General features: G+C 53.0%; 1 protein-coding gene across 1 annotated transcript in view; it reads left to right on the forward strand.

Moving 5' to 3' along the window:
* The window catches only part of B4GALNT3 (beta-1,4-N-acetyl-galactosaminyltransferase 3), a 101,588-nt gene that overhangs the window by 73,352 nt on the left and 3,639 nt on the right, over positions 1-24,597 (forward strand). The window contains exons 2-19 of the mRNA XM_035255369.3: positions 1,553-1,656; positions 2,606-2,683; positions 9,777-9,872; positions 10,322-10,412; positions 10,811-10,911; positions 11,657-11,724; positions 13,014-13,092; positions 13,220-13,286; positions 14,730-14,873; positions 15,876-15,985; positions 17,056-17,156; positions 17,411-17,472; positions 18,122-18,929; positions 21,426-21,745; positions 22,426-22,579; positions 22,827-22,899; positions 23,310-23,463; positions 24,073-24,199. Of these exons, the coding sequence (XP_035111260.2) occupies positions 1,553-1,656; positions 2,606-2,683; positions 9,777-9,872; positions 10,322-10,412; positions 10,811-10,911; positions 11,657-11,724; positions 13,014-13,092; positions 13,220-13,286; positions 14,730-14,873; positions 15,876-15,985; positions 17,056-17,156; positions 17,411-17,472; positions 18,122-18,929; positions 21,426-21,745; positions 22,426-22,579; positions 22,827-22,899; positions 23,310-23,463; positions 24,073-24,199 (2,737 nt within the window). The remainder of the gene's footprint in view (positions 1-1,552; positions 1,657-2,605; positions 2,684-9,776; positions 9,873-10,321; positions 10,413-10,810; positions 10,912-11,656; positions 11,725-13,013; positions 13,093-13,219; positions 13,287-14,729; positions 14,874-15,875; positions 15,986-17,055; positions 17,157-17,410; positions 17,473-18,121; positions 18,930-21,425; positions 21,746-22,425; positions 22,580-22,826; positions 22,900-23,309; positions 23,464-24,072; positions 24,200-24,597) is intronic.

Consider the following 24,597-nt stretch of genomic DNA (forward strand, 5'->3'; position numbering starts at 1 on the left):
CTGGCTATTGAACAACGAGCTCTGTGACTTTAAACTCGGAGCGCTCTTTCCTCATCTGTAAAATGGGGTAATGGAGCCGGCCTCTCGGGAGATTCTTAATAAGGTTCAGTTGAAATCACGCCTGTAAGACACTCAGCAAGCACGACAGGGCCCACACAAAGCATAACTATGTAAGAAAGCGCTCTCACCCCACACCTGCGTGCCAGTGTGCAGTCCCTGTGCCCGCCCGTCCCCGAGCCTGTTACATAAACACTCGTGCACAGCGTGGGGGGCCACCTTCGGTGATGCCCATATTTGTGGGTGGTGCTCTGTGTTCTGTGTCCGCGTGGCTGTCTGTGTCTCTGCTCGTGCTCACATAGGGGTTTCTGTGACACTTCTGCCTGCTGTCAACTCTTGGCTCCCAGGGGTTGGGGGCTGTCAGGCTAATTCCTTCCAAGCAGTGCCTACCACGGTGTCCTGGGGGCATCATGGTGAACTGAGGCTGTTGAAGGGAGAGGGGAGGCTCTGTGGAGGTCCATCTGCACACTGGGGTCCTCGTCTTAGCCTTGTCTGTACTTGCTAAGTGGGCCTCGATTAGCCATTTGACCAGTCTGGGTCCCATTTTCCTCCTCTGAAGTGAGGATGAGGGGATCTTGAAAGCCTCTTCTGGCTTTCAGTGGTCCGTGCTTCTGGTTTGTGACTAACAGTGGTTTGGTTCCACTTGTTCAAAGCCCAGCAATCTCCCTTCAGATGGGATCCCGGTCCTTAGAAGTGACAGCAGTGGCTGACCGAGGGACTCTGATTCTCCCCTGCCCTCACCCTGGTGCAGCCCCTCACCTCCTGACTTATGACTGCGCGTGTACCCCCCAGTTTCCTGTTCCCTCCCTCCCTATCACCGCGGTTTGGTTTTTTGCCTTCCCAGATGTGTGCAAGCCATCCTGTTCCAGAGCTTTCAGGGTGCAGACAGCATCAGCCCCATGTAGCCTCCCGATGACTCCAAAAATAAGCGAGGCCTCTAATCTTGTATCTCCAGTGGTTTATAAATTTGTTTGACAGACACCACATCCGGGCCCACCCTTTCCTGCCTCCCTTAGCTCTGGCTCCATCCAGCAACCCAGTGATCAGTGGTAGGGGGTCTCCCCGCCATAAGTAGCCACCTGCTGTTCCCGGGCTTAGGGCACAGGAATGAGCAGGAAGGGAAGAGTGTACCACCTGCCATGACCATCTCTCCACAGCAGCTTTTGGGAGACATTGGCCTCCAGAGGCAACCGGGGGAGAACGAGCCCTTAGTAGGAGGCCCATCGTCCATGCTCAGATGGCCTGGCTCCTTCTCTGGTTTCTGGAAGGTGGCAACTGCTGATGGGATGTAAGCTTATCTCTCTCTGCCCTGAGGACCTTGGCCAATTTGCAGCTATCTCCTGCCCCTGGCTTTGCCTGCTTCCCACTCACCCTCTGAAGAGGGGTGAGGAGCAGAAGGGAAGACGGTTCCCTCCATTAACCTCCCACATCTTTTAGATGTATGAGGTTTCCAGATTACGCTGGCCTGAAGCCTCCTCTCTTCCCCCTTCTGCAGGGTATGGCAGCTGGAGAGAACTGGCCAAAGCTCTGGCCAGCAGGAACATTCCAGCTGTGGACCCACACCTCCAGTTCTACCACCCCCAGAGGCTGAGCCTCGAGGTAGGTGACCGGCCAGCCCATTGTCCTGTTGGTGCCTTAACATGGGTCCCCAGGTGCTCTGCCCAGTTAAGGATAACCTCCACTACTCCATGGGAGGACAAGCAGAAGAGAAACAGCCCCTCGAATCCTAGTCTGGCCTCGGGACTTCCTAGCTGAGCTGCAGAGGTGTCATCCAGCCTCCTCAAAGCCTGGGGCTGCCACTGGGTCGGGTTTTCTGGTATCTGCCCTTGTCCCCTAGTTCAGTTTGCCCATGTTGGAACTGCTCTGGGCCTGTGACCTCCACCACCAATGGCATGTGCTGCCTCTCACTAGGGTGAGGGCTGGGCTGAGCTGTGCTTGCTGCTGAGACTAGAGGTGACAAGGTGGACACACACTCCTCCCTGCCCGTAGCTGGGAGTATAGCCTTGTAGTGGAGCATTTCCCTGTAGTGTTTCTTGAGGCAACGGTCCCTAAGGAGGCAGATTCAGTCAGGAGCCCCAAAGCTGAGCGTAGAGCAGACATGGATCCCAGAGTTGGACCAGAGTCAAACTGAACCTGTGGACCTGCACGGTAGGGAGGGTTTGGGGTATCCCTGAGGGGCTCCCACTTGTTGGAACCCAAATCTAGAGAGCTGGGGGATAAGGAGAAAGAGGGAGCCAAGCCCCTTGCCCTCAAGAGGTCCCGACCTAATGAGGGTAAACTTTTTTCCAATATGGGGAAGACAGAAAATTCAGAAAAGTGAGGGAACCTCAGGAGCACGCACTGATGGAAGTACAGAGATGTATTCCCCAGGGACATCGTGTGAATAACAGATGGCAGCGTGCTCTGAGCTGATGCCTCCTGGGAGCAGGCGCTGTGCCTCCTGGCCCTCTGCTTCCCCATGGGCACTTCCAAGGGGCCTCAACCCTGTCCTGCCCGCAGTTTCTCCTCCTGATATTCCTACCAAGTTCATTCTTCATTATTCTACTAGGACCATGAAATTGACCGAGGTGGAAGCAGTAACAGCAGCTACTTGAAGTGGAACAAGCCTGTCCCCTGGCTCTCAGAGGTAAGGGACTTTCTACTGTCCCTGCTCTTTAAGAGAGTTAAAAAATAATTTTTACAGATAATTCCAGTGATCACAGAAAACTTTCTACTAGTGAATTTAACATTTTTTAAAATTATTTATTTAGTTAGTTTCTTGGTGGTGTTTTTAGAGAAGGGTCTCACTATGTTGGCCAGGCTAGTCTCAAACTCCTGGGCTCAAGCAGTCCTCCAGCTTCAGCCTCCTGACTAGCTGGGATTACAGGTGGGCATTACTGCACCCAGCTTAGTGGTTTCATGAAAATTTTTCACTGCAAGCATTCCAGGTTTATTCAGTTTCTCTCTTTAGAGAAGAAATGCTCACATTTGATGAAGGCCTCTTGTGTGGCAGGCTTTGTGGATCGTCTCATCTCAGCTTTATGACCCTGTGAGATAGTGTCATTATCCTGATTTCATAGGTGGAAAAACAAGCTCTGAAAGCTACAAGACTTTTGTGGCCATGCCAATCCTGTTTTAAAGATAAGCATCCCGAACTGTCTTTCTTGGGCCACTAAATTCCGTAAGATAATCCAGGAAGAAAAGAGTCCATTGTTAAACAAGTTTTTAAAACTGTAATATACTACCTTGCTTTCCTGGAAATGTACATTAGCATATGAAAGGTTATGAGTTCCGCAGTCATCTGTTTAACTTGGTTTAGCTCAGTGTGTCTCAAACTGAATGGCTTCTTTTTTCATGAAATGCCTGTTATGCTCTATGAAACTAGTGCTCTAGGTGTCATAGAAATGCCCTAAGGAACATGCACCGGGAAACGCTGCTTTAGAAAACTTTTACAGGAAGCGGTTAAATATGAATAAAAGCTGTCAAACCATCAAAATACCTTTCATTTATATAGGCTTTGATAGATTATGTTTCTTCTTTTAGTTTTTTTTTTTAGAAACGGGGTATTGCTCTGTTTCCCAGGCTGGAGTGCAATGGCACAATCATAGCTCACTGCGCCTTGAACTCCTGAGTGGCTAGGACTGCAGGGGCAAACCACCACACCTGGATAATTTTTTAAAACTTTTTTTTTGTAGGGACAGCGTCTCACTATGTTGCCCAGGCTGGTCTCAAACTCCTGGCTTCAAGCGATCCTCCTGCCTTGGCCTTCCAAACTGCCGAGATGACAGGCGTGAGCCCCTGTGCTTGGCCCTAGATTCTTTTTCATTTAGTGAAGAAACCGAGGCTCGGGGAAGTTAATTAACATACACAAGATGGCCTGGAGTAAATCCTTACGCCAAGACTTCCGAGTAGCATGGTGCTTTGGAGATGAAATTTTTAATTTGAGTCCCCTATTTGACAGCTTCTTTACAACCCAGTGTCTTTAGTCTGGAGGCCCTGTGGACACCAGTTACTTTCCTTGGCTGGCTAGCTCATTGTTTTTTATCCAAACCTATCATGGATTGAGCTCTTCAGCCGGGGTGGTTTTATTTCCAATCCACCCACTTGCTCTGGGGCAGGAGTGAAGGAGGCAGTATTGTACTGAACTCGATGTTAGGTTATCCACGCTGTGAAACGGCCTCCTTTCAAAGCCCTGGGAGAGGATGGATTACAACACTGGCACACCTGCACTAGATGACATCACCGGGTAATTATGCCCCGCCCTACCTGGAGATCGTACTTTGAAAAGAACTTGCCTTACAGATGATTTGGTCTGCTGATCCAAGGATAGCTTGGACCCTTTTTTCAATAAACTAATTATTTTGAAAGCTTATAGCACCATAACATTCTGCATTTATTAATAATTAATTTCTCTACTAGTTTTTGCCAAACAAGGACATATGTATAAACATATAATGAAACAAAAACAGTGAACGAATAGCAAATAGTGATTAAAATTGGGCTGGACTTGGTGGCTCAAGTCTAGAATCCCAGCACTTTGGGAAGCCAAGCTGCTTTAGCCCAGGAGTTCCAGATCAGCCTGGGCAACATGGTGATACCTTAACTGTACAAATAATCATCATCATCATAAAAGCCAGCCATGGTGATGCATGCCTGTGGTCCTAGCTAGTTGGGAGGTGGAGGTAAAGAAAAAGAAAAGAAAAGATATATTGGATATTTTAGTAAGTGTGTATGGCCTTTTGATGGTAAATGACTGATTTTCCTTTTTTGTGTGTGTGTGATGGAGTCTCACTCTGTCGCCCAGGCTGGAGTGCAGTGGTGTGGTCTCAGCTCACTGCAACTTCTGCCTCCTGGGTTCAAGCAGTTCTCTGCCTCAGCCTCCCAAGTAGCTGGGATTACAGGCACCCACTGCCACACCAGGCTAAGTCTTTTTGTATTTCTAGTAGAGACAAGGTGTCCATCTTGGCCAGGCTTGTCTTGAACTCCTGACCTTGTGATCTACCCGCCTTGGCCTCCCAAAGTGCTGGGATTATAGGCGTGAGGCACCATACCCAGCTTCATTTTTAAATATTAAAAATAGCTTACAAAATCATCATTGCAGTCTTCATGGATCTGCAGGGCTTCACTGATCCAATCCTCTTATTTTACCAATGAGGGGAATAAGGCAGGCCCTGGAGAGGTTAAAAAACACAGCAGTCACACAGCTGCATAATGGTGCCACCTGCCTTCCAGCCCAGCCTTGCAGTCTCTCCACATTATGCGGACCTCTGTTCCCATCCCCTTGCCTGTCCCTGGCCAGCAGGAAGTTTCCAGGTTAATGATACGTGTCATTTATTGAGCATCTGCTCGTGTCCAGGAGCTGTCAGGTTGTTTTGTTATCCCCCTTCCAGATAATGGCTCAGCGAGGTCAGCTCAGGTCACAGAGTTAGTGCAGGGCCCTGCCGTAGAGGTGAGCAAGGGCAGGAGAAGAGAAAGATGACAATGGCCTCCTCTTTCACTGTTTCCCTGCCCTGGGCCTTGGCGGGCAGCCCAGGGTCTCTGAGGCCAGAAGTCACTCTCGGAAGCTCAGCAGCCTCAGACATTTTACTTGGTGCAGCACCAGAGGCCGACGGATCAGACTGGATGGCAAAGGGGGCTGGGCTTCACAGAGTGACTGTCTCAAAGCTTATTCACACATACCCTGGTCTCAAGACACTCATTAACAAACCCCAGTGCCAATGTGTTCATGTGTTGGTAAATGCACTGCTCCATTCACCGAAATGCCTTGTCTGCTAGCCAGGCCACTCCCCAAACCCAAAATAGGAATGAGAAAGAAATCTGGTGTGTACAAAGTCAGATCAAAGCAAGTGGGGTCTGAGTTCTCGTGGGTGGTTCACACAGGCTTTGAGAAGGCAGCGTCTCTCTCTTGCGGACAGAACTGTGACACAGACTCCTGTTCTCAGCCTTTCCTTTGTTGCTGTTTTTGTTTGTTTGTTTGTTTTTAGAGACAGTCTCGCTTTGTTGCGCAGGCTGGAATGGAGTACAAGGGTGCAATCTCGGCTCACTGCAACCTCGCCATCCAGGGTTCAAGCAATTCTCCTACCTCAGCCTCCTGAGTAGCTGGGTTTATGGGCACATGCCGCCATGCCCAGCTAATTTTTTTTGTATTTTAGTAGAGATGGGGTTTCATCATGCTGCCCAGGCTGGTCTCAAACTCCTGAGCTCAGGCAATCCTCTGGCCTTGGCGTCCCAAAGTGCTAGAATTACAGGCATGAGCCACTGATTTTTTAAAAAGTTTTATTGAACTGTAATTCACATACCATACACTTCATCCATTTAAAGTATACAATTCAAGGCAGGATACAGTGGCTTACACCTGTAACCCCAGTACTTTGGGAGGCTGAGGTGGGAGGATTGCTTGAGGCCAGAAGTTTGAGGCCAGCCTCGACAACATAAGGAGACCCCATTACTACTAAACCAAAAAATTAGCCAGGTGTAGTTACGTGTACCTGTAGCTACTTGGGCAGCTAAGGAGAAAGGATTGCTTGAGAATAGGAGTTTGAGGCTGCAGAGAGCCATGACTGTGCCACTGCACTCCAGCCTGGGCAGCAGAGCGAGACCCTGACCTCAAAAAAAAAAAAGGTAGATCGAGTACCTCGAAACTCTGAACAGGACATAGGAGTTCCTGGTGTGTAGGAACCGGTGATCTAATCACAGCTGTGTTCCTCCAGGGAGGCCCCACTGCCTCATGAGTTAAAACAGAACCACCAGCGAGGTATGCTTGGTCTTGTGAATTTGAATCTGGTTGAGTAGCGGAGGCAGAGGGTCAGTCAGTGCTCATGTCTCATGATGGGCTTCCGAGTGCTCAGGGAGGTAGAGCTGACGGCTCCTGGCTTCGAGCCCCTCTGAGCCTCCTACCTCTGCCATAGCCCCTGGCGCAGGTGACACCCTTTTGTTTACATGTCTGCCTCCTTTGAGGACGACCTCTGTTTCATCTTTAAGGGGTACAGTGCTGGAAAAGATACCTGGGAATGGGATACAGTGGGCCAGACCCTGCGCAGCCTCCTGGAGCCGAGGAGCTGGGGCGGGCGGGTTTGCTCACGCTCACTCATAGACTTAAAGAATGGAGGAATGTACTGTTCTGGGCTTAGCTCCTCCAAGCATTTGTTCATTTAAATAGTTAAGATGCACAGGGAGAACAGGGGGGGAGTTGTTCCCTCTGCCTGGGGACATCATAGAAGGCCTTAGAGATTAATATTTGACAAGAGCTTTGAAGGATGAGCAGGAGTTTGCCGTGTAAGGAGGAAGTGAATGGGCCTTCCAGTCAGGAAATGGCATTTTCAAAAGCATGGAGACGTGAAAGAGCATGAGGATTTTGGCAAAGACAGGGGTTTGGCCTGGGTGCAGCAAAGGCCCGAGACGGGGAGTGGTGTGAGGTGAGGCTGGAAAAGGCAGGTCAGTTGTAAAAGACTCCACGTGCTGGGTGAGGCTCTGTTCTGAAGCCTTATGGGAACCTTTGGAGGTTTTAAGCCGCAAAGTGACTTGGTCAGATCTCTGCTTTAGAACAACAGTTCTGGAGGCAGGAGGAATCAGTGTGGGGGAAAAGCTGAAGTCCAGGTGGAGGCTCTGCTGCATCCCAGGGAGCGCCCCCGACGGGCAGTGGATATTCCTGTGACCCAGTCCCCAGCACGATGCCCTCCCCGCTCCCAGGGGTTACTTGCTACATGTCCTATCCTTGGGGAGTCATTTACCTCTCTGAGCTTTGACGTCCTCACCCTTAAAATGAGAGGGTTCCAACAGGTATCTTCTCCAGCACTTCTAACTTTGGAAGTTTCTAAACCACCATTGGCCATAGACATGCTCTGGCGCTTGGAGTGACCAGTGCCCCTCCCTGGGCCTTAGTTCCTGCTGGACAATGGAGCGAGTGGGCGGAGGGCAGGGCTGGGGTGCTGGAGTCTCAAGTTCCTGCCAGACACAAAGTTTCTAAAACTCAGAGGGACACAAATCCTTGGGGTGGGGGAGGAAGAGGGTGCCCACTGGCCCCTTAGAGACCCCCACCGACAGCCTGAGCGTGGGTGAAGTATGGTTTGAGGGCTAGCTTAATGCTGGGTAAGGGCCTGGGCCAGCGCAGGTAGGTCCTCTCAACCTCCCTGTAGGGGCTACCTGCAGCATCGAAGGATCTGCTGAGCGGCCAGCCAGTGCCTCCCTCTGCCCCTCCTCTCCCTGCCCAGTCCCCGTGCCCTCTGGCCTCCAGGCTGAACACAACAGGCTTCTCTGGTGGCATGCCCTCCCCCACTGCCCTCCCTCCTGGGATCTGTGTCTCCTAGGGAGGGGGCAGAAGCAGGCCTTTGGAGGAGACAGCTGAGTCTTATAAACCGGACTTGAGGACTTTCTGCTAAAGCAGCACAATGTACCCATTCTTCCCTTCCTTGAAGCCTTAACCCACCACCCACCTACCCAGCCCACATTCCCTCTCCCACCCATTGCAGTCTCCCACTCCTGTTTCTGAGAGTGATGGCTGCTTCCCAAGGCCCACATTTCTAGCACTGACCAGGCCAGTGTGCCCGGTTTGCCCCAGTTAGTGCCCGGTTAGCTCTGAAGGGCCAGGAAGGGCCAGGCTCTCCCGTGTCTTTCTGGATCCAGCAGTGGGCCAGTGTTCCCTGAGGCTGTGCCCACCGCACCAGCCACACCTGGACCTTGGGCATTCCTGTTGAGGAGTTATCCCCTGCCCCTCCTCTCCCCGCCCACCCATCCTCCCTCCTGCAAGTCTCTTGCTGAACTTGTGCCACTTCTTATCTGGACATCTAGTCTGGGTGTGTGTCCCCTCAAAGCTCCTAAGGGCAGTCCAGATTTTGCCATCTGGTGGGCACAGTGGGGAGGCCAGGGCAGGCTGCTGGTATGGAGCCATCACCCCTCCCCCAACCTGGACAGAAGCCCTGGGGGAGGGGAGGACATGGGGTGATCTGAGGCTCACTGTCAGGATGATGGGCACAAAGCCCCCATGCTTCCTTCTCCTCTAAAACTTCCAGCCCCACCACCCACGCACAGTGCTGGTTCCTGCCTTGGCCCTTTGTGAGGTCCTCTGCTGGGAGCCTGCAAGCCCAGTCCTGCAGAGGAGAGAGCGTATCCGACCTGACTAGCACTGCCCCACGGCTGTCCCAGGAGCAGCCTGCTCAGAATGAGGCTTGGAGGCTTCAGAGAGCAGTGGGAGGCCGAGATGCTGGGCAGCCGGGATGGCCCCAGCTCCCTCCTGCAGCGTCTCCCAGCTGCTTCCCAAGGGAAGCCAGAAGCAGGGAGGCCCCTGGGTAGATAAGATTTCACAGGAAGACAGCTGTGGAGCTTTCCTCTCCTCGGGCATCAGGGACGGGGAGGGGAGAAGAGCACGTCTTTCCTGAAACCCCAGCCGGCTCCTCCTAGTTCCCTGTGGTTTGGGCCATTCTGTCGTGGCCATTGACCCCCTTGCCTAGGGCATGCAAACCAGCCCCCTTCCTGTGTGGGAGGGCCAGGGGGAGTGTGTGTGCATGTGTGTGCACACCTGCATGGCCAGAGCAGACCTTGTCCTCAAGGCCAGGTGGTGGGGTGAACATGAGCACCAGGTTCCTGAAAGAGTGCTGGGAGCTAGGCTGGGGATGGGATCGAGTCGGTCAGACCTGCACAGTGAGAGGAGCACTGGCCCCTCTCTGCCCAGCCTCCTGGAGCTGAGGAAATGGGGCAGGCGAAGGGGGGTGCTCAGGCTCACAGCTTGTGCCTCCACCCTGCAGTTCCGGGGCCGTGCCAACCTGCACGTGTTTGAGGACTGGTGTGGCAGCTCTGTCCAGCAGCTCAGGAGGAACCTGCATTTCCCACTCTACCCCCATGTGAGTGCCCGAGGGCTGCCTTGCCCGCCTCCCTCCCCACCTGCCTCCTCTGCCCACTTCTGTCTCTCATCTTTCCTTGCTTCTTTTCTGGTCCATATTTTCTCCTTTATCTCTTGAGCTCTCTTTTTGTCTGCTCATAATAGTTTCCTTGTTTCCTTCCTAGCGATTCTTTCAATTTCACCTTCTGCATCATTTCAGTTTCAGGATCTCTAGCTCACAATATAGTGTACCCACGGCCACCATGTACAGTTGTGCTGGTTGTGCACTGTACAAGGTCTCCTGGACAAAGAGGCAAATGGGAGCTGAATTTGAGCCTGCGCTCCACTCACCAAGCCACAGCCCCAGACCCTCCTGTCATAGTCCCCTCCTGATCTTCCCACCAGTCCTGGGTGGACCAATTTCCTCTTCCCTCTTCTGGGTAACAGTTTCCATCCCCTTTCTTGGCATAGATTCGCACAACCCTGAGGAAGCTGGCTGTGTCCCCCAAATGGACCAACTATGGCCTTCGCATCTTTGGCTACCTGCACCCCTTTACCGATGGTGAGGCCAGCCCCAAAGTCCCATTCTTCTTCCTGCTCTAGAGTTCTGCAGGGGACCCAAAGAACATAAGATAAGGTTATGGGTAGACTGCACTAACTTCCTGCCAGTCCACCCTCAGGGAGGAAGGGAAGGGAAACTGAGTCACACTGAGGTCTCATCCAGCTGCACAGGCTGCCATTTTGCTCTCTGGTTTGCAGCCTGGAACAAGCTCTCTTTCTCTGTAAGTCTTTTCCATCTTCGCAGTGTCTCCCAAGATGTAGAAACCCCCACTTTACAGGAGGGAAGCCACAGCATCCAGCCCTGAAGTGAATATAATTGCTAAGACATTCAGAAAAGCCTCCAGCTTTTTACGCTGATGCCCGGCTTGCCCTCATCTGGAAACTCTCCCCGCTGCCCAGGGAAAATCCAGTTTGCCATTGCTGCAGATGACAACGCGGAGTTCTGGCTGAGCCTCGATGATCAGGTCTCAGGCCTCCAGCTGCTGGCCAGTGTGGGCAAGGTAGGGCCAGCTCAGCCCTGGGCCCTCCCATCTGTTCCTGGAGCCTGCTCACTGAGTCCACCAGCAGCTGCTCATTACTGTTAGCATCTCTGGTGTGACACCCGGGAGGAAGGGGTAGAAAAGAAGCCTCCTCCCTCACCCCTACCCTGCTACAAAGGGATAAACTGAGGATGGGGGTGAGGGAGGCGTAGGGAGGTGAGAGCAATGGGGAGGAGTGAGGGGTGGGGAGGTGAGGGGAGTGGAGATGAGGTGGGAGTGAGGAGTGGGGAGTTGTGGGAAAGCCGGGAGTGAGAAGGGGGGAAAGTGGGGAGGAGGAATGAGGAGGAGGGGGAAGTGAGGAGGAGGGAGAATGGGGAGGAGGGAGGAGGAGGGGGAGTGATGAGTGGGGAGGAGTGGGGTGGGGAATGCAGAGGGGGGAGGAGTGGGGAGCCAGTCAGGATGGCGAAAGACGGCAGCAATTCAGCTGTGGGGGACCCAGCGGAAGCATCTTTGGGGCCCTCTGGCCTCGGCCGGGTGCGGGGGATCTCCTAGCAAGGCGGGCAGCCTCCTGCGTGGCGACACCCACTCCTTCACTCTTTCCTTTTCTCTCCTGCCACTCTCATCTTCCCTCCTGCTCTCTTCCCCCCTTTTTCTCTGGCTTTTCGCCTTTCTTCTCCTTCCTGGTCTCTCCACTCGCTGCCTGGCTTGCTTCCTGCCTCCTCTGTTCCTCCCTCCTCCCCTCCTCTCCTCTTTTCCACACCTCTAGACTGGAAAGGAGTGGACAGCCCCTGGAGAGTTTGGGAAATTTCGGAGCCAAATTTCCAAGCCGGTGAGGTGAGTAGGGAGGGTCAGGACAGACAGGTGAGGCCCCAGCGCTGAGGCCAGGTCTCGGTGGAGCCGGGCAGCACCTCTGTCACCAGCCCAGCTTCCTCCTGCAGGGGCTCCGTGTGTCCGGCCCTGGGGTCTCTGGCACACCCTTTCTTATTTCACAGATGAGGAAACAGGCCCAGACAGGCTGACTTACTGCAGGTCACACAGCTATTTAGTGACACCCGGGACTGGAAAATAGGTCCCTTCCTCCCAGTCCTTGCCCTCCCCCTTTTCTCCACACCTGTAGCAGCCTGGACACCGGCTCTGCCTGGGCTGCGGGGACTTCCTCGCGGTCATCCCTTGGTGGGCTGGGGGAGAGGAATCCCCTTCCCGCGCGGGGAAGGGAGCGTAGCCCGGCCTCGGAGCGCCACCTGGTGGTCGGCACGCTCTCACGCGGGCGAGAAGAGCGCCCATGGCTGGATGTCGCTGATGCGAGAAGGACGGGACTTGGGGGTGAGGAGAGGTGGGGTACAGACACAGATGGAAAGAATATGTTCTAATGTTCAACAGCACAATAGGGTGGCCATAGTGACAACAACGCGTTGTATATTTCCAAACAACTGGAGAAAAGGATTTGGAATATTCCCAAAACATAGAATGCCAAGTGCTGGAGGTGGGTGATGGGATCCTAAATCCCCTGACTTGGTTCTTACGCATCCTATGCATGCGACAAAAGATCATGTGCACCCCGTAAATATGCACAAACATTACGTATCAATGAACATACATTTAAAAATTGTAAGGAGATAATCTCGCTTGCAAAGAGCCCTTGCTCCGTGTGGAGCTCAGCAGAGCAGCTGGTACATGGCCCCTGGGGCAAGTCTGCCGGCGGAACCCCACCTCCACCATGCATCACCTGCTGACCCTGGCAAACTCCCCAAGCCTTCTGTGCCTCTGTGTTCTCCTCTACGAACAAGGATTACATGAGGTGACTTATTCATATATTTCTGTATGCATTTGGAACAGCGCCTGCCACAGCCTGTGTGCTCTGAGGGCTTCTGTTACTGTTCTTTGGGTTCTTCCAATCATCCTGTGGCATAGGCATTCTGATTATACCCATCTCACCAAGAGAAAACAGCTCACACTGTTAGCAAGTGACAGAGTGGGGACTCGAACCTAGGCAGTTAACTCCTGGGGTTCTAAGAGCAAGGGGAAGGATGAGGGAGTTTAAGGTGCTGGGAAGGGGTGGGACAGAGCCACGACTCCAGGGCCCATGGAGATGCACTCTGCTTCCCTGCCCTCTCTCCTGCCAGCCTGTCAGCCTCCCACAGGTACTATTTCGAGGTGTTGCACAAGCAGAATGAGGAGGGCACCGACCACGTGGAAGTCGCGGTGAGTTTCTGCTGCTCCCGTTTCTCCCAGCTCAGTTTCTGGCACTCCTCTCCCTTTGTCCCTTGGCACCTGTTGGAAATCCAGCTACCCTCCACCTTCTGGATGTACCATCTCTCTCCTTTTCCAGTGGCGACGGAATGACCCTGGAGCCAAGTTCACCATCATCGACTCCCTCTCCCTGTCTCTCTTCACAAGTGAGTAGGCTTTGGCCCTGGCCTGGAGACGAAGCCCAGGTGGAGCCAGCCTACCCCGGGGGATTTGGCAGGGGAGGAGAGGAGGAAGGAAGGAGGGGAGGTTGAAGCTTGAGACACTGGGGACATAGGTGTGAAGGGGTCCAGAACAAGAGTGGGACTTTATGACCAGGAGTCTTTAACTCCCCAGGGTTGGTGACCCCTTTGAGAACCTGCTAGAAGCTCTCTGAGCCCTTGCCTCAGAATAATGCCCTTGTCTACCTATCCACACAAAACATTTTGAATACAACTTCAAGGGAGTCCAGAGACGGTGAGGCTCATACCAGATTAAAGACCTCTGAGGGTGCATGCAGTGGCTCACACCTGTAGTCCCAGAACTTTGGGAGGTCAAGGTAGGAGGATTGCTTGAGCCAGGAGATCAAGACCAGCCCAGACAACATAGCAAGACCTCATCTTTACAAAAAATTAAAAATTAGCCGGGTGTGGTGGCTTGTGCCTGTTGTCACAGCTACTGGGAAGGATCGCTTGAACCCAGGTGTTTGAAGCTGAAACTGCAGTGGATCCCTGCATTCCAGCCTGGGCAACAGAACAATACTCTGTTTCAAAAGCTAAACAAAACAAGACAATAAAAAACCTTGAGTGAGTCTAATCCCCCATTTTACAGGTGAGGTAGCCATGGCCAGGGCAGAGGAAACCTTTCACCTGCCCTCAGTGTGCAGGAAGTGACCTCTTTCTTCAGCATTGTTTCCATTTCGTATCATTTCCTCGATGGGACTCCTGTCCAGAGGCCCCAGTGAAAAACATGCCATCCATAGGCCTTCGTGGCAGGTGTAGATGCGTGAACCCGAGAGACAGAGAGAAAAGAAGCAGGCAGCCCTCCCACCTCCCTTCCCTGTGGATTGCTTTAACTTAGGTGCTGAAACCAGATCAGCTGGGTTCAAACATGGCTTGGCTGCCTTTGCATGTTGGGCAAATGACTTAGATTCTCTCTGCCAAAGTTCCTCATCTCTAAACTAGGAATGATAGTAGTACAGAAGGCATGTGGTGCTTTTGGCGATTAGATAGGTTAATATTTGGGATATTCTTAGAGCAGTGCCTGCCTTATTATTAAGTGCTCTATAAGTGTTCAATAAATTAGGCATACATAATGACAAATTTCTAGCAGCCAGCAGTAAAACATTCTGAGAAACAGGTATCTGTTTTCAATTATGCAACACAGTGTTTGGGTCAGCCATGGGGCTGGCAGAGGGGGCCGAAGGGAGATGACGCGTGAAGCCACCGCTGTGGCGGGGCCAGAGGGAGTACAGCTGCACACATCCTGTGCAGTGGCCCCTGGAGCTAGAAGCCTCATCTGCATCTCTTCCCTGTCCATCAAGGGCAGTGGGCAGTGGACTGCTGCGCTCCAGGCCATACAGCCTCCTGCTGTTCTTTCCTCCCTGCGCCCAGATGAGACATTCCTACGGATGGATGAGGTGGGCCACATCCCACAGACAGCAGCCAGCCACGTGGGCTCCTCCGACACTCTTCCCAGGGATGAGCAGCCCCCCGCCGACATGCTTCGGCCTGACCCCCGTGACACCCTCTACCGAGGTAAGGCCTCGGCCAGCACTTGGCATCCTTTCTGGTGACACTGTACTGCCAGGTCCCCCGCTGATGGTGGGAAGACTTGAGAGACCTGTCACAGCTTCCCACTGCAGAACCATTTATTCTTCTTATGAGATAGAACAGGCACACAGAAAAGAGAGTACATAAATAAGTATAAACATATTTATGTGTAATTTTGCAATTCTGCATATCATTGCAGAGCAAGCGTTTGTGGAGCCACCACCCAAAACAAGAAATAGAATTAGAGCCCAGAGGTCCCCATGCATCCCTCCCCAGTCTCACATGTCCTCATCTCTTATTGGATTCCAACTCTTGTCATTCAAGGAGAGAAACATGTTGACACCACAGAGTTAGAGTCTTAATGCATTATTCCTCTTGGGAGTGTCAACATTTTAAAAGATGAAAAAGATGGCTGGTCATGGTGGCTCATTCCTGTAATCCTAGCACTTTGGGAGGGTGAGGCGGGAGGATCACTTGAGCCCAGGAGGTTGAGGCTGCAGGAGCTGTCATCAAATCACGGTACTCCGGCCTGGGCGACGCAGTGAAATCCTGTCTCAAAAAACATAAATAAAATAAAAATAAAAGACAAAGCTTATTTACTTCTCACCCCTCTCAGAAAAATGACAACTTATGCTAAGGGGGTGTTCAGCCCATGGTGGGAATCCAGTTATTGGCGCTGCATGAGGATGGAGCCTTTGTGGCCTCTTAGAAGTTTCTAGACCTTATCTAGGTGATCTCTGCGCAGTGACTCTAAAGTCAAACTGTGCCTTGTACCTGGGGCTGTGTCCCGAGCCCTCTGCTGCCAGGGTGCTCCTCATATGGCCCTGCTCCAGGTGCGTGGGGCAGCCTCAGTCTGGCAGCGTCAGCCACAGATATCATCAGGCCACAGCTGCCACTCGCAAATACAGAAAGGGCCCTATTCAGGGCAGAAGATTTGAGCCCCAGTTTCAGGGCCACCCTCACCGTCATTCCTTCTGCTGTCCTTAGTGCCTCTGATCCCCAAGTCACGTCTCCGCCATGTTCTGCCTGACTGTCCCTACAAACCCAGCTACCTGTTGGACGGGCTCCCTCTGCAGCGCTACCAGGGACTCCGGTTTGTAAGTCTTGGGCCTGGGTGGTGGGCAACAGGACTGGGGGAGAGATTGCTGCCTATGACTGGGATGGGAGGTGGTGAGGCTGACCTACCCATCTCTCTGACATCCCATCCCAGCAGACAGGAAGGCCTCACAGGTCCCTGGGCTGGGAAGAACTTGCACTCCCAAATGGACTGCCCTGAGTGAACTGTCCAGCAGAGCCTGCATCTGGGTGCTCTGCCTCAGGACCCCCTACACACACCAACTCTGCCCCCATGATGATGTCAGGGGGTCTGGCTGAGGCTTCCTACGCTCCCTGCTCCAAGGGCCACACAATCCTACCCGGCCTGGTCAGCCCCGCCAGCTAGTCAGCCAGCAGGACTCATGCAACCCAGAGACCAAGCACTGGGCGAGAAAGACCTCTGGAGGGGAAGTTAGCTTTAAAGAACCCGGAACCCATGTGGAAGTCAGACGGGAGGATCACTTGAGCCCAGGAGGTTGAGGCTGCAGGAGCAGCAGGAGAGTTGCCACTCTCCTGTCCGTCCAGATCTAGAGATGATTACAAGGAAGAGCTGGAGGCCAGAGGAAAGAGGTCAGGAGGCATCGCCAGGTCAGAGAATGGCTGGGGTGTAATTGAGAAGTTCTTTGGTGGTTGTGACCACGAGCTATGTTTAAGGGGGACAGAAGAAGCAGGGAAGTAAATAAGAAGATGGGTTATTCTAGAGCTGTGGGAGGTTGCAGGCAAAGGTTCAGAGGCTTCAGTAGAGGATCAGGCGGCAGAAGGTGGAAGGAATGGTTTTGGCTGAAGCTAAGGGATGGGAGCTGGTTCAGAAGGAGATGTGAGCCAGGGGCTTGACTCAGGGGTTGCATGTGGTCCATGGAGCCCAGGTGAGTTGGCATAACATATGGGATGAAACCCCCCACTGCATAACCAAATGTCTCATTCAGCGCTCAAAGCAGCCCTTCTCTCCCTGTCAAAGGCGGGTCCCTGCAGCCCTACATGATCCCAGCCAGAGGCAGGCTTAACCCTGGCGGGGTGATTTCTTAGCAAGATCTCACTTTCTTACTCCTGCTGCTGACTTTTTTACTTCCAGGTTCATCTGTCTTTTGTTTACCCCAATGACTATACCCGCCTGAGCCACATGGAGACCCACAATAAGTGCTTCTACCAGGAAAATGCCTACTACCAAGACAGGTGAGTGACACTGAGTGGGGCAAGAGGTGGCCTTGCAGGAGGGCTCTGCAGGAGCCAGGAGAGCTGCCTGGACCAGAGTGGACATGGTGGCCTCCCAGCCCAAAGAGTCTTTGCTCTTCCTGAGTACCCCCGCCCCCCACACACACACCCGCTCACCCAGCCTCCTTCCTCCACTCCAGTCTGGGGCAAAATGTCAGACTCCTGCTGAGACTTCCAGCATGGGGTGCCAGTGCACACCTCCCTTCCTCCTGCAGGTTCAGCTTTCAAGAGTACATCAAGATTGACCAGCCTGAGAAGCAGGGACCGGAGTTGCCAGGTACAGAGTGACAGCTGAGGCTTCCAGGTCAGACTGAGGGGGCGACCATGGTCTGTTTCCAGCGGAAATTCAGACCATGCCAGCGCCACCCCTGAGGAGCTCAGAATCCAAATCACATGACCTCTCCCCTGATACCCAAGGGAGTGGAGAGCATGACTCCTGCCTTTTCCATATCCAGGCACATGTGGAAAGTGACACTACTTTTAGCAACATGCTGGGGTCAGCTGGAGAGTGAGAGCCTGGGGGAGGTTACTTGGACTGTTGGAGGGGTCACTGTCCCTGGCGCACCATTTGGGAGGTTCTAGTATAGACAAGTATAGAGGCCTTTCCTGGGGCATTAGGGCATGGCTGGGGCCATCTGCTGGGTCCCTCAGGTGCTGTGCACCTGCCAGGCACTTGATGCCATTGATCTCACTCATCTTCACAACCCCATGGGAGATGCAGGATTATACCCTTTTTGCAGATGAAGAAACCAGAGTCAACCGAGGGTTAGTACCTTGCCCAGGGTCACACAATAAGCGCTAGAGCCTGGATTCAACCCCAGTCAGGAGTCCCATGGTGCTTCACACATATGATCACCCTCTGTCTTGTATGTCTTGTTTGGAACGTGTTAGAAACTCCTGACATGAGAAATGGTTGTTATTAACAGTAGGTTTTAAGGAAAGCCTTCTAGAAGAGCCCCAATATGGAGATGTGGCAGAGGAGACCCCAGCCTCCAATGACCAGAATGCCAGGATGCTGGAGGGAAAACAGACACCTGCCTCCACTCCGGAACAAGATGTCACCGACTACCGCCTCCGAAGCCTGCGGAAACTCCTGGCTCAGCCTCGCGAGGGCCTGCGGGCCCCCTTCTCCAAGCAGAACTCCACAACGCCCTTCCCAGGGGGCACCGGCAGCATTCCAGTGCCGCAGCCAGAGAAGAGGAAGCAAAAACTCAACCCTGAGCCCAGCCAAGATTCACCTCATTCTGACAAGTGGCCCCCTGGGAAGAACTTGCCTCAGATTCGGGGGCCCAGACCCAGGCTCCAGCTCAAGCCTACTAATGACAGCCCCAAGAAGACTCTAGAGCAGTCGCAGTGGCTGAACCAGGTGGAGTCGTACATTGCAGAGCAGAGATGGGCTGACAGGATGCAGCCTCAGGCACCCAGGAGGGGCTGGCATGGGGATGAGGAAGTGGTGGCAGCTGTAGGCCAGGAAGGACAAGTGGAGGGAGAGGAAGAGGGAGGAGAAGAGGAAGAGGAAGAGGATATGAGTGAGGTGTTCGAGTACGGACCTGCATTTGATCCGGTTGTAAACTGGGACCAGACCTTCAGTGCCCGGAATCTTGATTTCCAAGCCCTGAGAACTGACTGGATCGATCTGAACTGTAACACATCTGGCAACCTGCTGCTTCCAGAGCAGGAAGCTCTTGAGGTCACGCGGGTCTTCTTGAAGAAGCTCAACCAGAGGAGTCGGGGGTAAGGTAAAGGGCTCTCCTGGGGCCAGGGACTGGGGCACATGGCAGCCAGCTGGCCTGGAAGGCAGGGGCCTAGGGGCTGGTAGCGGGTTCTCCCTGCTGCAGAAATAGCTGGAACTTTACCCCCAACTCAGGCTCCTGGGAAGGACAGGTGCCTGGGGCCCCTGCCCCTGGAGAGGATCTGGACCAGTCAGGTCTTTGTCCCACCTTAGACAAGGTTCTGAAATCCCTGGGTGCCTGGCCCAGGACATGTGTTGAAGACTGGACAGGCTTGGCAGATGAGGTCCCCTCCTCCAGGGAAAAAGCTAGTAAATAGACAAACAGGCAAATACAAATTAAGACCCCGCATGTGGGCTGGAAGGGCTAGGGCATGAGGCATGACTGGAGTTGTTTCTTCATTCATTCGTCCAACCAATCCACATTTTTTAAGATAAAAGTTATATAACATTAAAATCACCATTTTAGTGTTTACCTTTCAGTAGTTTTAAAAGTACATTTATAGTGTTGTGCAATCATCTGCATTGTCAAATTCCAGAACATTTTAATCACCTTTAGAAGAAATTATACTGGCCAGGTGCAGTGGCTCACACCTGTAATCCCAGCACTTTGGAAGACCAAGGTGGGCGGATCACTTGAGGTCAGGCGTAGGAGACCAGCCTGGTCAACATAGTGAAACTCTGTCTCTACTAAAAATATAAAAATTAGCTGGGCTTGACAGCACACAGCTGTATTCCCAGATACTCAGGAGGCTGAGGCAGGAAAGTCACTTGAACCTGGGTGGCAGAGGTTGCAATGAGCCAAGATCGCGCCATTGCGCTCCAGCCTGGGCGACAGAGTGAGACTCTGTCTCAAAAAAAAAAAACCCATATGTGTTAGTGGTTACTTCCCGTTTCACCTCCCACCCCCAGTCCCTGGCAATAACTGCTTTCACTTTCTAGCTGTATGGATTTTGCTGTTCTGGAGACATTTTATACCAAGAGAACCATATAATATGTGGCCTTTGTATCTGGCTTTTTGCACTTAGCAGAGTGTTCACCTGGCGAGAGTTTCATTCATGTTGTAGAATGAGTTAAATGCTTCATTCCTCTGTATTGCTGAGTTGTGTGGACACACACCAAGTTTTGTGCGTCCATTCATCAGTTGCTGGACATTTGGGCTGTTTCTACTTTTTTTTTTTTTTTTAGATGGAGTTTTGCTCTTGTTACTCAGGCTGGAGTGCAATGGCGTGATCTCAGCTCACCGCAACCTCCGCCTCCTGGGTTCAGGCAATTCTCCTGCCTCAGCCTCCTGAGTAGCTGGGATTACAGGCACGCGCCACCATGCCCAGCTAATTTTTTGTTTTTTAGTAGAGACGGGGTTTCACCATGTTGACCAGGATGGTCTCGATCTCTTGACCTCGTGATCCACCCGCCTCGGCCTCCCAAAGTGCTGGGATTACAGGCTTGAGCCACCACGCCCGACCTATCACAAATATAACACCACGATGAACATTCGTGTACAGGCTTTTCGGCTCACACGATCACAGTCACCATATGACCCAGAAATTCCACCCGTGGATCTCTACTCAATTATCGGCTCTTGGGTAGAGATCCAGGGGTGGAATTTCTGGGTCATATGGTGACTGTGATCAGCACGTCAAGGAGCTGCCGCTCTGATTTCGAATCAGCTGCATCATTTCGCATTCCCATCAGCAGTGTGCGAAGATTTCGGTTTTTCTACCTCCTTATCAACACCTGCTATTGTTCATTTCGTTTTGTTTTGTTTTCAACAGCTATCCCGATGAGTGTGAAATGGTATTATTTTATCTAGTGACTCGTGATTTTGAGTCAACCAACTGACATTTCTCTTGTAGCTCATTTTGTCTTATGGAATGTTGATTCCAACATTTTTATTGAGGGTCAGTTTCTCAAGGAAACTCTTCAGCATGACCCCTTTATTCACCTTACGTGCTTAGAACTTTAGAGCTGTACAAGACCTTCAAGATTATCACAGCTCAATGGGTACCTTTTTTTTTTTTTTGAGATGGAGTTTTGCCTTTGTCACCCAGGCTGGAGTGCAGTGGTGCGATCTTGGCTCAGTGTGACCTCCGCCTCCCGGGTTCAAGTGATTCTCCTGCCTCAGCCTCCTGAGTAGCTGGGATTACAGGCGCCAGTCACCACGCCTGGCTAATTTTTTGTATTTTTAGTAGAGATGGGGTTTCATCATGTTGATCAGTCTGATCTTGAACTTCTGATCTCAGGTGATCCACCCACCTTGGCCTCCCAAAGTGCTGGGATTACAGGCCTGAGCCACATCCTCCAAAGATGGAGGCAGTGAACCCTAGAGAGATTGCACATCTTGCCTGAAGCCCTACAGCCAGCCAGTGGCAAAGCTGGGACAAAAGCAAAAACAAAAAGCTAGGGTCTCCTGACGACCAGCCTTGCAGGCTTCTAACACACCATTCTACCCTTGCAGTGCGGGCAGGAATCACTCAACCTCCCCACACTTTCTGCCATAGGAGGTACCAGCTACAGCGCATTGTGAATGTGGAGAAGCGACAGGACCAGCTACGTGGGGGTCGCTACCTCTTGGAGCTTGAACTGTTGGAACAAGGCCAGCGCGTGGTACGGCTCTCGGAGTTTGTGTCTACGCGAGGCTGGCAGGGCATCGATCCAGCTGGCAGAGAGGAGGCTGAGGCCCGGAACCTACAAGGCCTGGTCTGGGACCCACACAGCCGTCGGAGACAAGTCCTGAATAGCCGGGCCCGAGAGCCCAAGCTGTGCTGGCCCCAGGGTTTCTCTTGGAACCACCAGGCCGTGGTCCACTTCATTGTGCCTGGTGAGCCTCAAGCCGAGCCTGGGCGTTCTCGGGAGGGGTCCTAACACTGTCACGAGCACCCACATCTGCTTTCCCTGATTCAATCCCGTAAGAACTTCTGAGAAAGACCACCTTATAGTTGAGGAAACCGAGGCTCAGGAAAGGAAAGGCACCAGTTTAAGGTTATGTGGCTGTAAATGTTGGAACTAAAAACAAACTGCCTCATAGGCTAGTGCGCTTTCTTTCATACCAGGTTTCATGGTTGGGTGTGATAACTGGGGTTGCTAGTACTGGGGTGGTCATTGTCCTGGGGAAGGAAGATGAAGTGATTAGCAGGGTTTTATGCAAGAAGGAGGAATAGGCAGGCGTCTAGCGATGGGGACAGGACGATGATACTGAGATGGACAGAGAGCAGAGTTTCACTGTTAGAGCATGGCAGGGCTACTGATGATGAGCCCCAGCCAAGGCCTTCTCGGGGGCCCCTGCCTGGGAGGAGGGTACACGGGGAGCAGGATGCAGAGGTCCCCTTAACTGGTGAGTACTCCCTTTGCCTTTCTGTCTCTGTGCTGCATTGCTACTGGTTTTGCAGAGTGGCACTGTTCGCTCAGCAGAGGTCTGATGGGCACTCCTGACTCGTGGGAACTGAGAGTGGAGATGCTCATCTTTGCCTTTTCTTTTTCCTGCCTGGCCTCCTGGGGTAGTAAAGAACCAGGCACGCTGGGTACAGCAGTTCATCAAAGACATGGAAAACCTGTTCCCGGTCACCGGCGACCCACACTTCAACGTCATCGTCACTGACTATAGCAGTGAGGACATGGATGTTGAGATGGCGCTAAAGAGGTCCAAGCTGCGGAGGTGAGGGGGACCCCCAGCCAGTGGGTGGTGTGGGCTGCGTCCATCCTGAAGTCCTAGGGCTGCTGCTTCCCGGGTACGGCCAGAAGTCCTGCCCAGCCGTCCTGATTCCCAGTCTCCAGCTTTTCCCAGAGGGCTCACCTGCCCATAATCCCATCCCAGGAGCATACATCACCTCTGTGCTGCCAGCTTCCTCCAGGGACCACCACAGCTGCGTCCTGCTATGCAGTTCTCTCTCCCTTTCCTGCAGCTACCAATACGTGAAGCTAAGTGGAAACTTTGAGCGCTCAGCTGGACTTCAGGCTGGCATAGACCTCGTGAAGGTAAAGGGCCTGGACAGGGCTTGCAAGATGGAATTCAAGGCTGGTTAAGAGGTAGAAAGACATTTGGGGTGTATGAGATAGTGAGTCCCTCGGGGAGGACGGGAATGAGAACACAGGAGGTCCTCTCTGCTGTGCTGCAGGCCAGTGCTAGGGTGAGACTAGCAAATCACAGGGGAACATTCGCCCAGTTGTCCAGGGTCCTTTGAGCCCATGAAGAGTGGGGAGGAGTCGGAATCCACTGTGATGGTTAAGAACCATGCTCAGTGCTGTGGAACTCTGCCCGGCAGTTGGTTTTGTGGGAATTTGTGATCACTTCGATGGGGAAGACTCCAAGGCTTCTCCTAGAGGGTGGCCTGACCTCCCAGCTCTGGTCTGCAGGGTCTGCTGACCCTGGCCACATCTGTCCCCAGGACCCCCACAGCATCATCTTCCTCTGTGACCTCCACATCCACTTCCCAGCTGGAGTCATCGATGCCATTCGGAAGCACTGTGTGGAGGGAAAGATGGCCTTTGCCCCCATGGTGATGAGGTTGCATTGTGGGGCCACCCCCCAGTGGCCTGAGGGTGAGTCCTGCTCAGACTGCGGAGGGAGGAAAGACTTCTCTGATCTTGGCTCTTAACTCCAGAGCCGGGGACAGTCATGTCTATGAACATCAGCATCCTCCTCCCTGCCCCACCCTGCCTTCCTGGGGCCTTTGCTCCCCGGGAAAACCCACCAGAGAAGGTCCCCTTGGGCCAAGCTGACAGCCACAGCCGCAGGTGCAGCAGTGCACATCTCCTGCCCATCTTCTCCTTCATTCATTCATCACACACTTGCTAAGCACCGCTGTGTGCCAGATGCTATGTCCTGGGGGCTCCAAAGATGGAAAGGTGGGCTCCCCGCCTGTGGGAAGGGAAATGGACACATACCCTGACACACGGCTGTGTCTTCAGTGGCTGCCATTGTTCGATCCATTTGGAGGGCTGTTGTCAGCCCATGGGCACTGCCTGGTAGCACTGCGGAGCCCTGAACCTTAGTAGGGGGCTTTCCTCCAAAGCAGGCAAAGGACTTGTTCAGCTAAGACAGTTTTCAGCCTCCCTCACCCCCAACCTCTGATTGTCAGAAGAGGCTCCTCCTTCCTTCCTCCTCCTGGCCCCTGGCTCGTCTCACCCGAAGCTCCTGTCTGTCCACAGGCTACTGGGAGGTGAATGGATTTGGGCTGCTCGGCATCTACAAGTCTGACATGGACAGGGTTGGGGGCATGAACACCAAGGAGTTCCGAGACCGCTGGGGAGGGGAAGACTGGGAGCTGCTGGACAGGTGACTGGGAAGAGGGGGGCGTCCCCGGGGCCTGGGAATTCCATCCCTTCATGCGCTCTGGGCAGGGAGCCGGGCTACAGCAGGCTAGCTGTTCCCAGCTGCAGAATCCCGGTGTGCGGTGAGGAGCACTGGACTCAGAGGATGCCCTGAAAGCACTGGCCACGCCGGGACTCAGTTTCTCTATTAGAGGGGTGTGATTCGGCTTCTGTCTGTGTCACAGGGCTGGTGTGAAAATTAACACCAGTGTCCCAGGTGCACGAGTGTGTAGACGTAAACCGTAATGTTCTCAGCACCCAGCAGAGCACTGCAGGAGAGACTGCATCCTCCCCAGCCGGAGGGGAGCACGCCTCCCTCAGCTCTGAACGGGGAACTGAGTTGTGGGAATGGATGAGGAGACC

Source organism: Callithrix jacchus, chromosome 9 (genome assembly GCF_049354715.1).
Source record: "Callithrix jacchus isolate 240 chromosome 9, calJac240_pri, whole genome shotgun sequence".
NCBI lineage: Eukaryota > Metazoa > Chordata > Mammalia > Primates > Cebidae > Callithrix > Callithrix jacchus.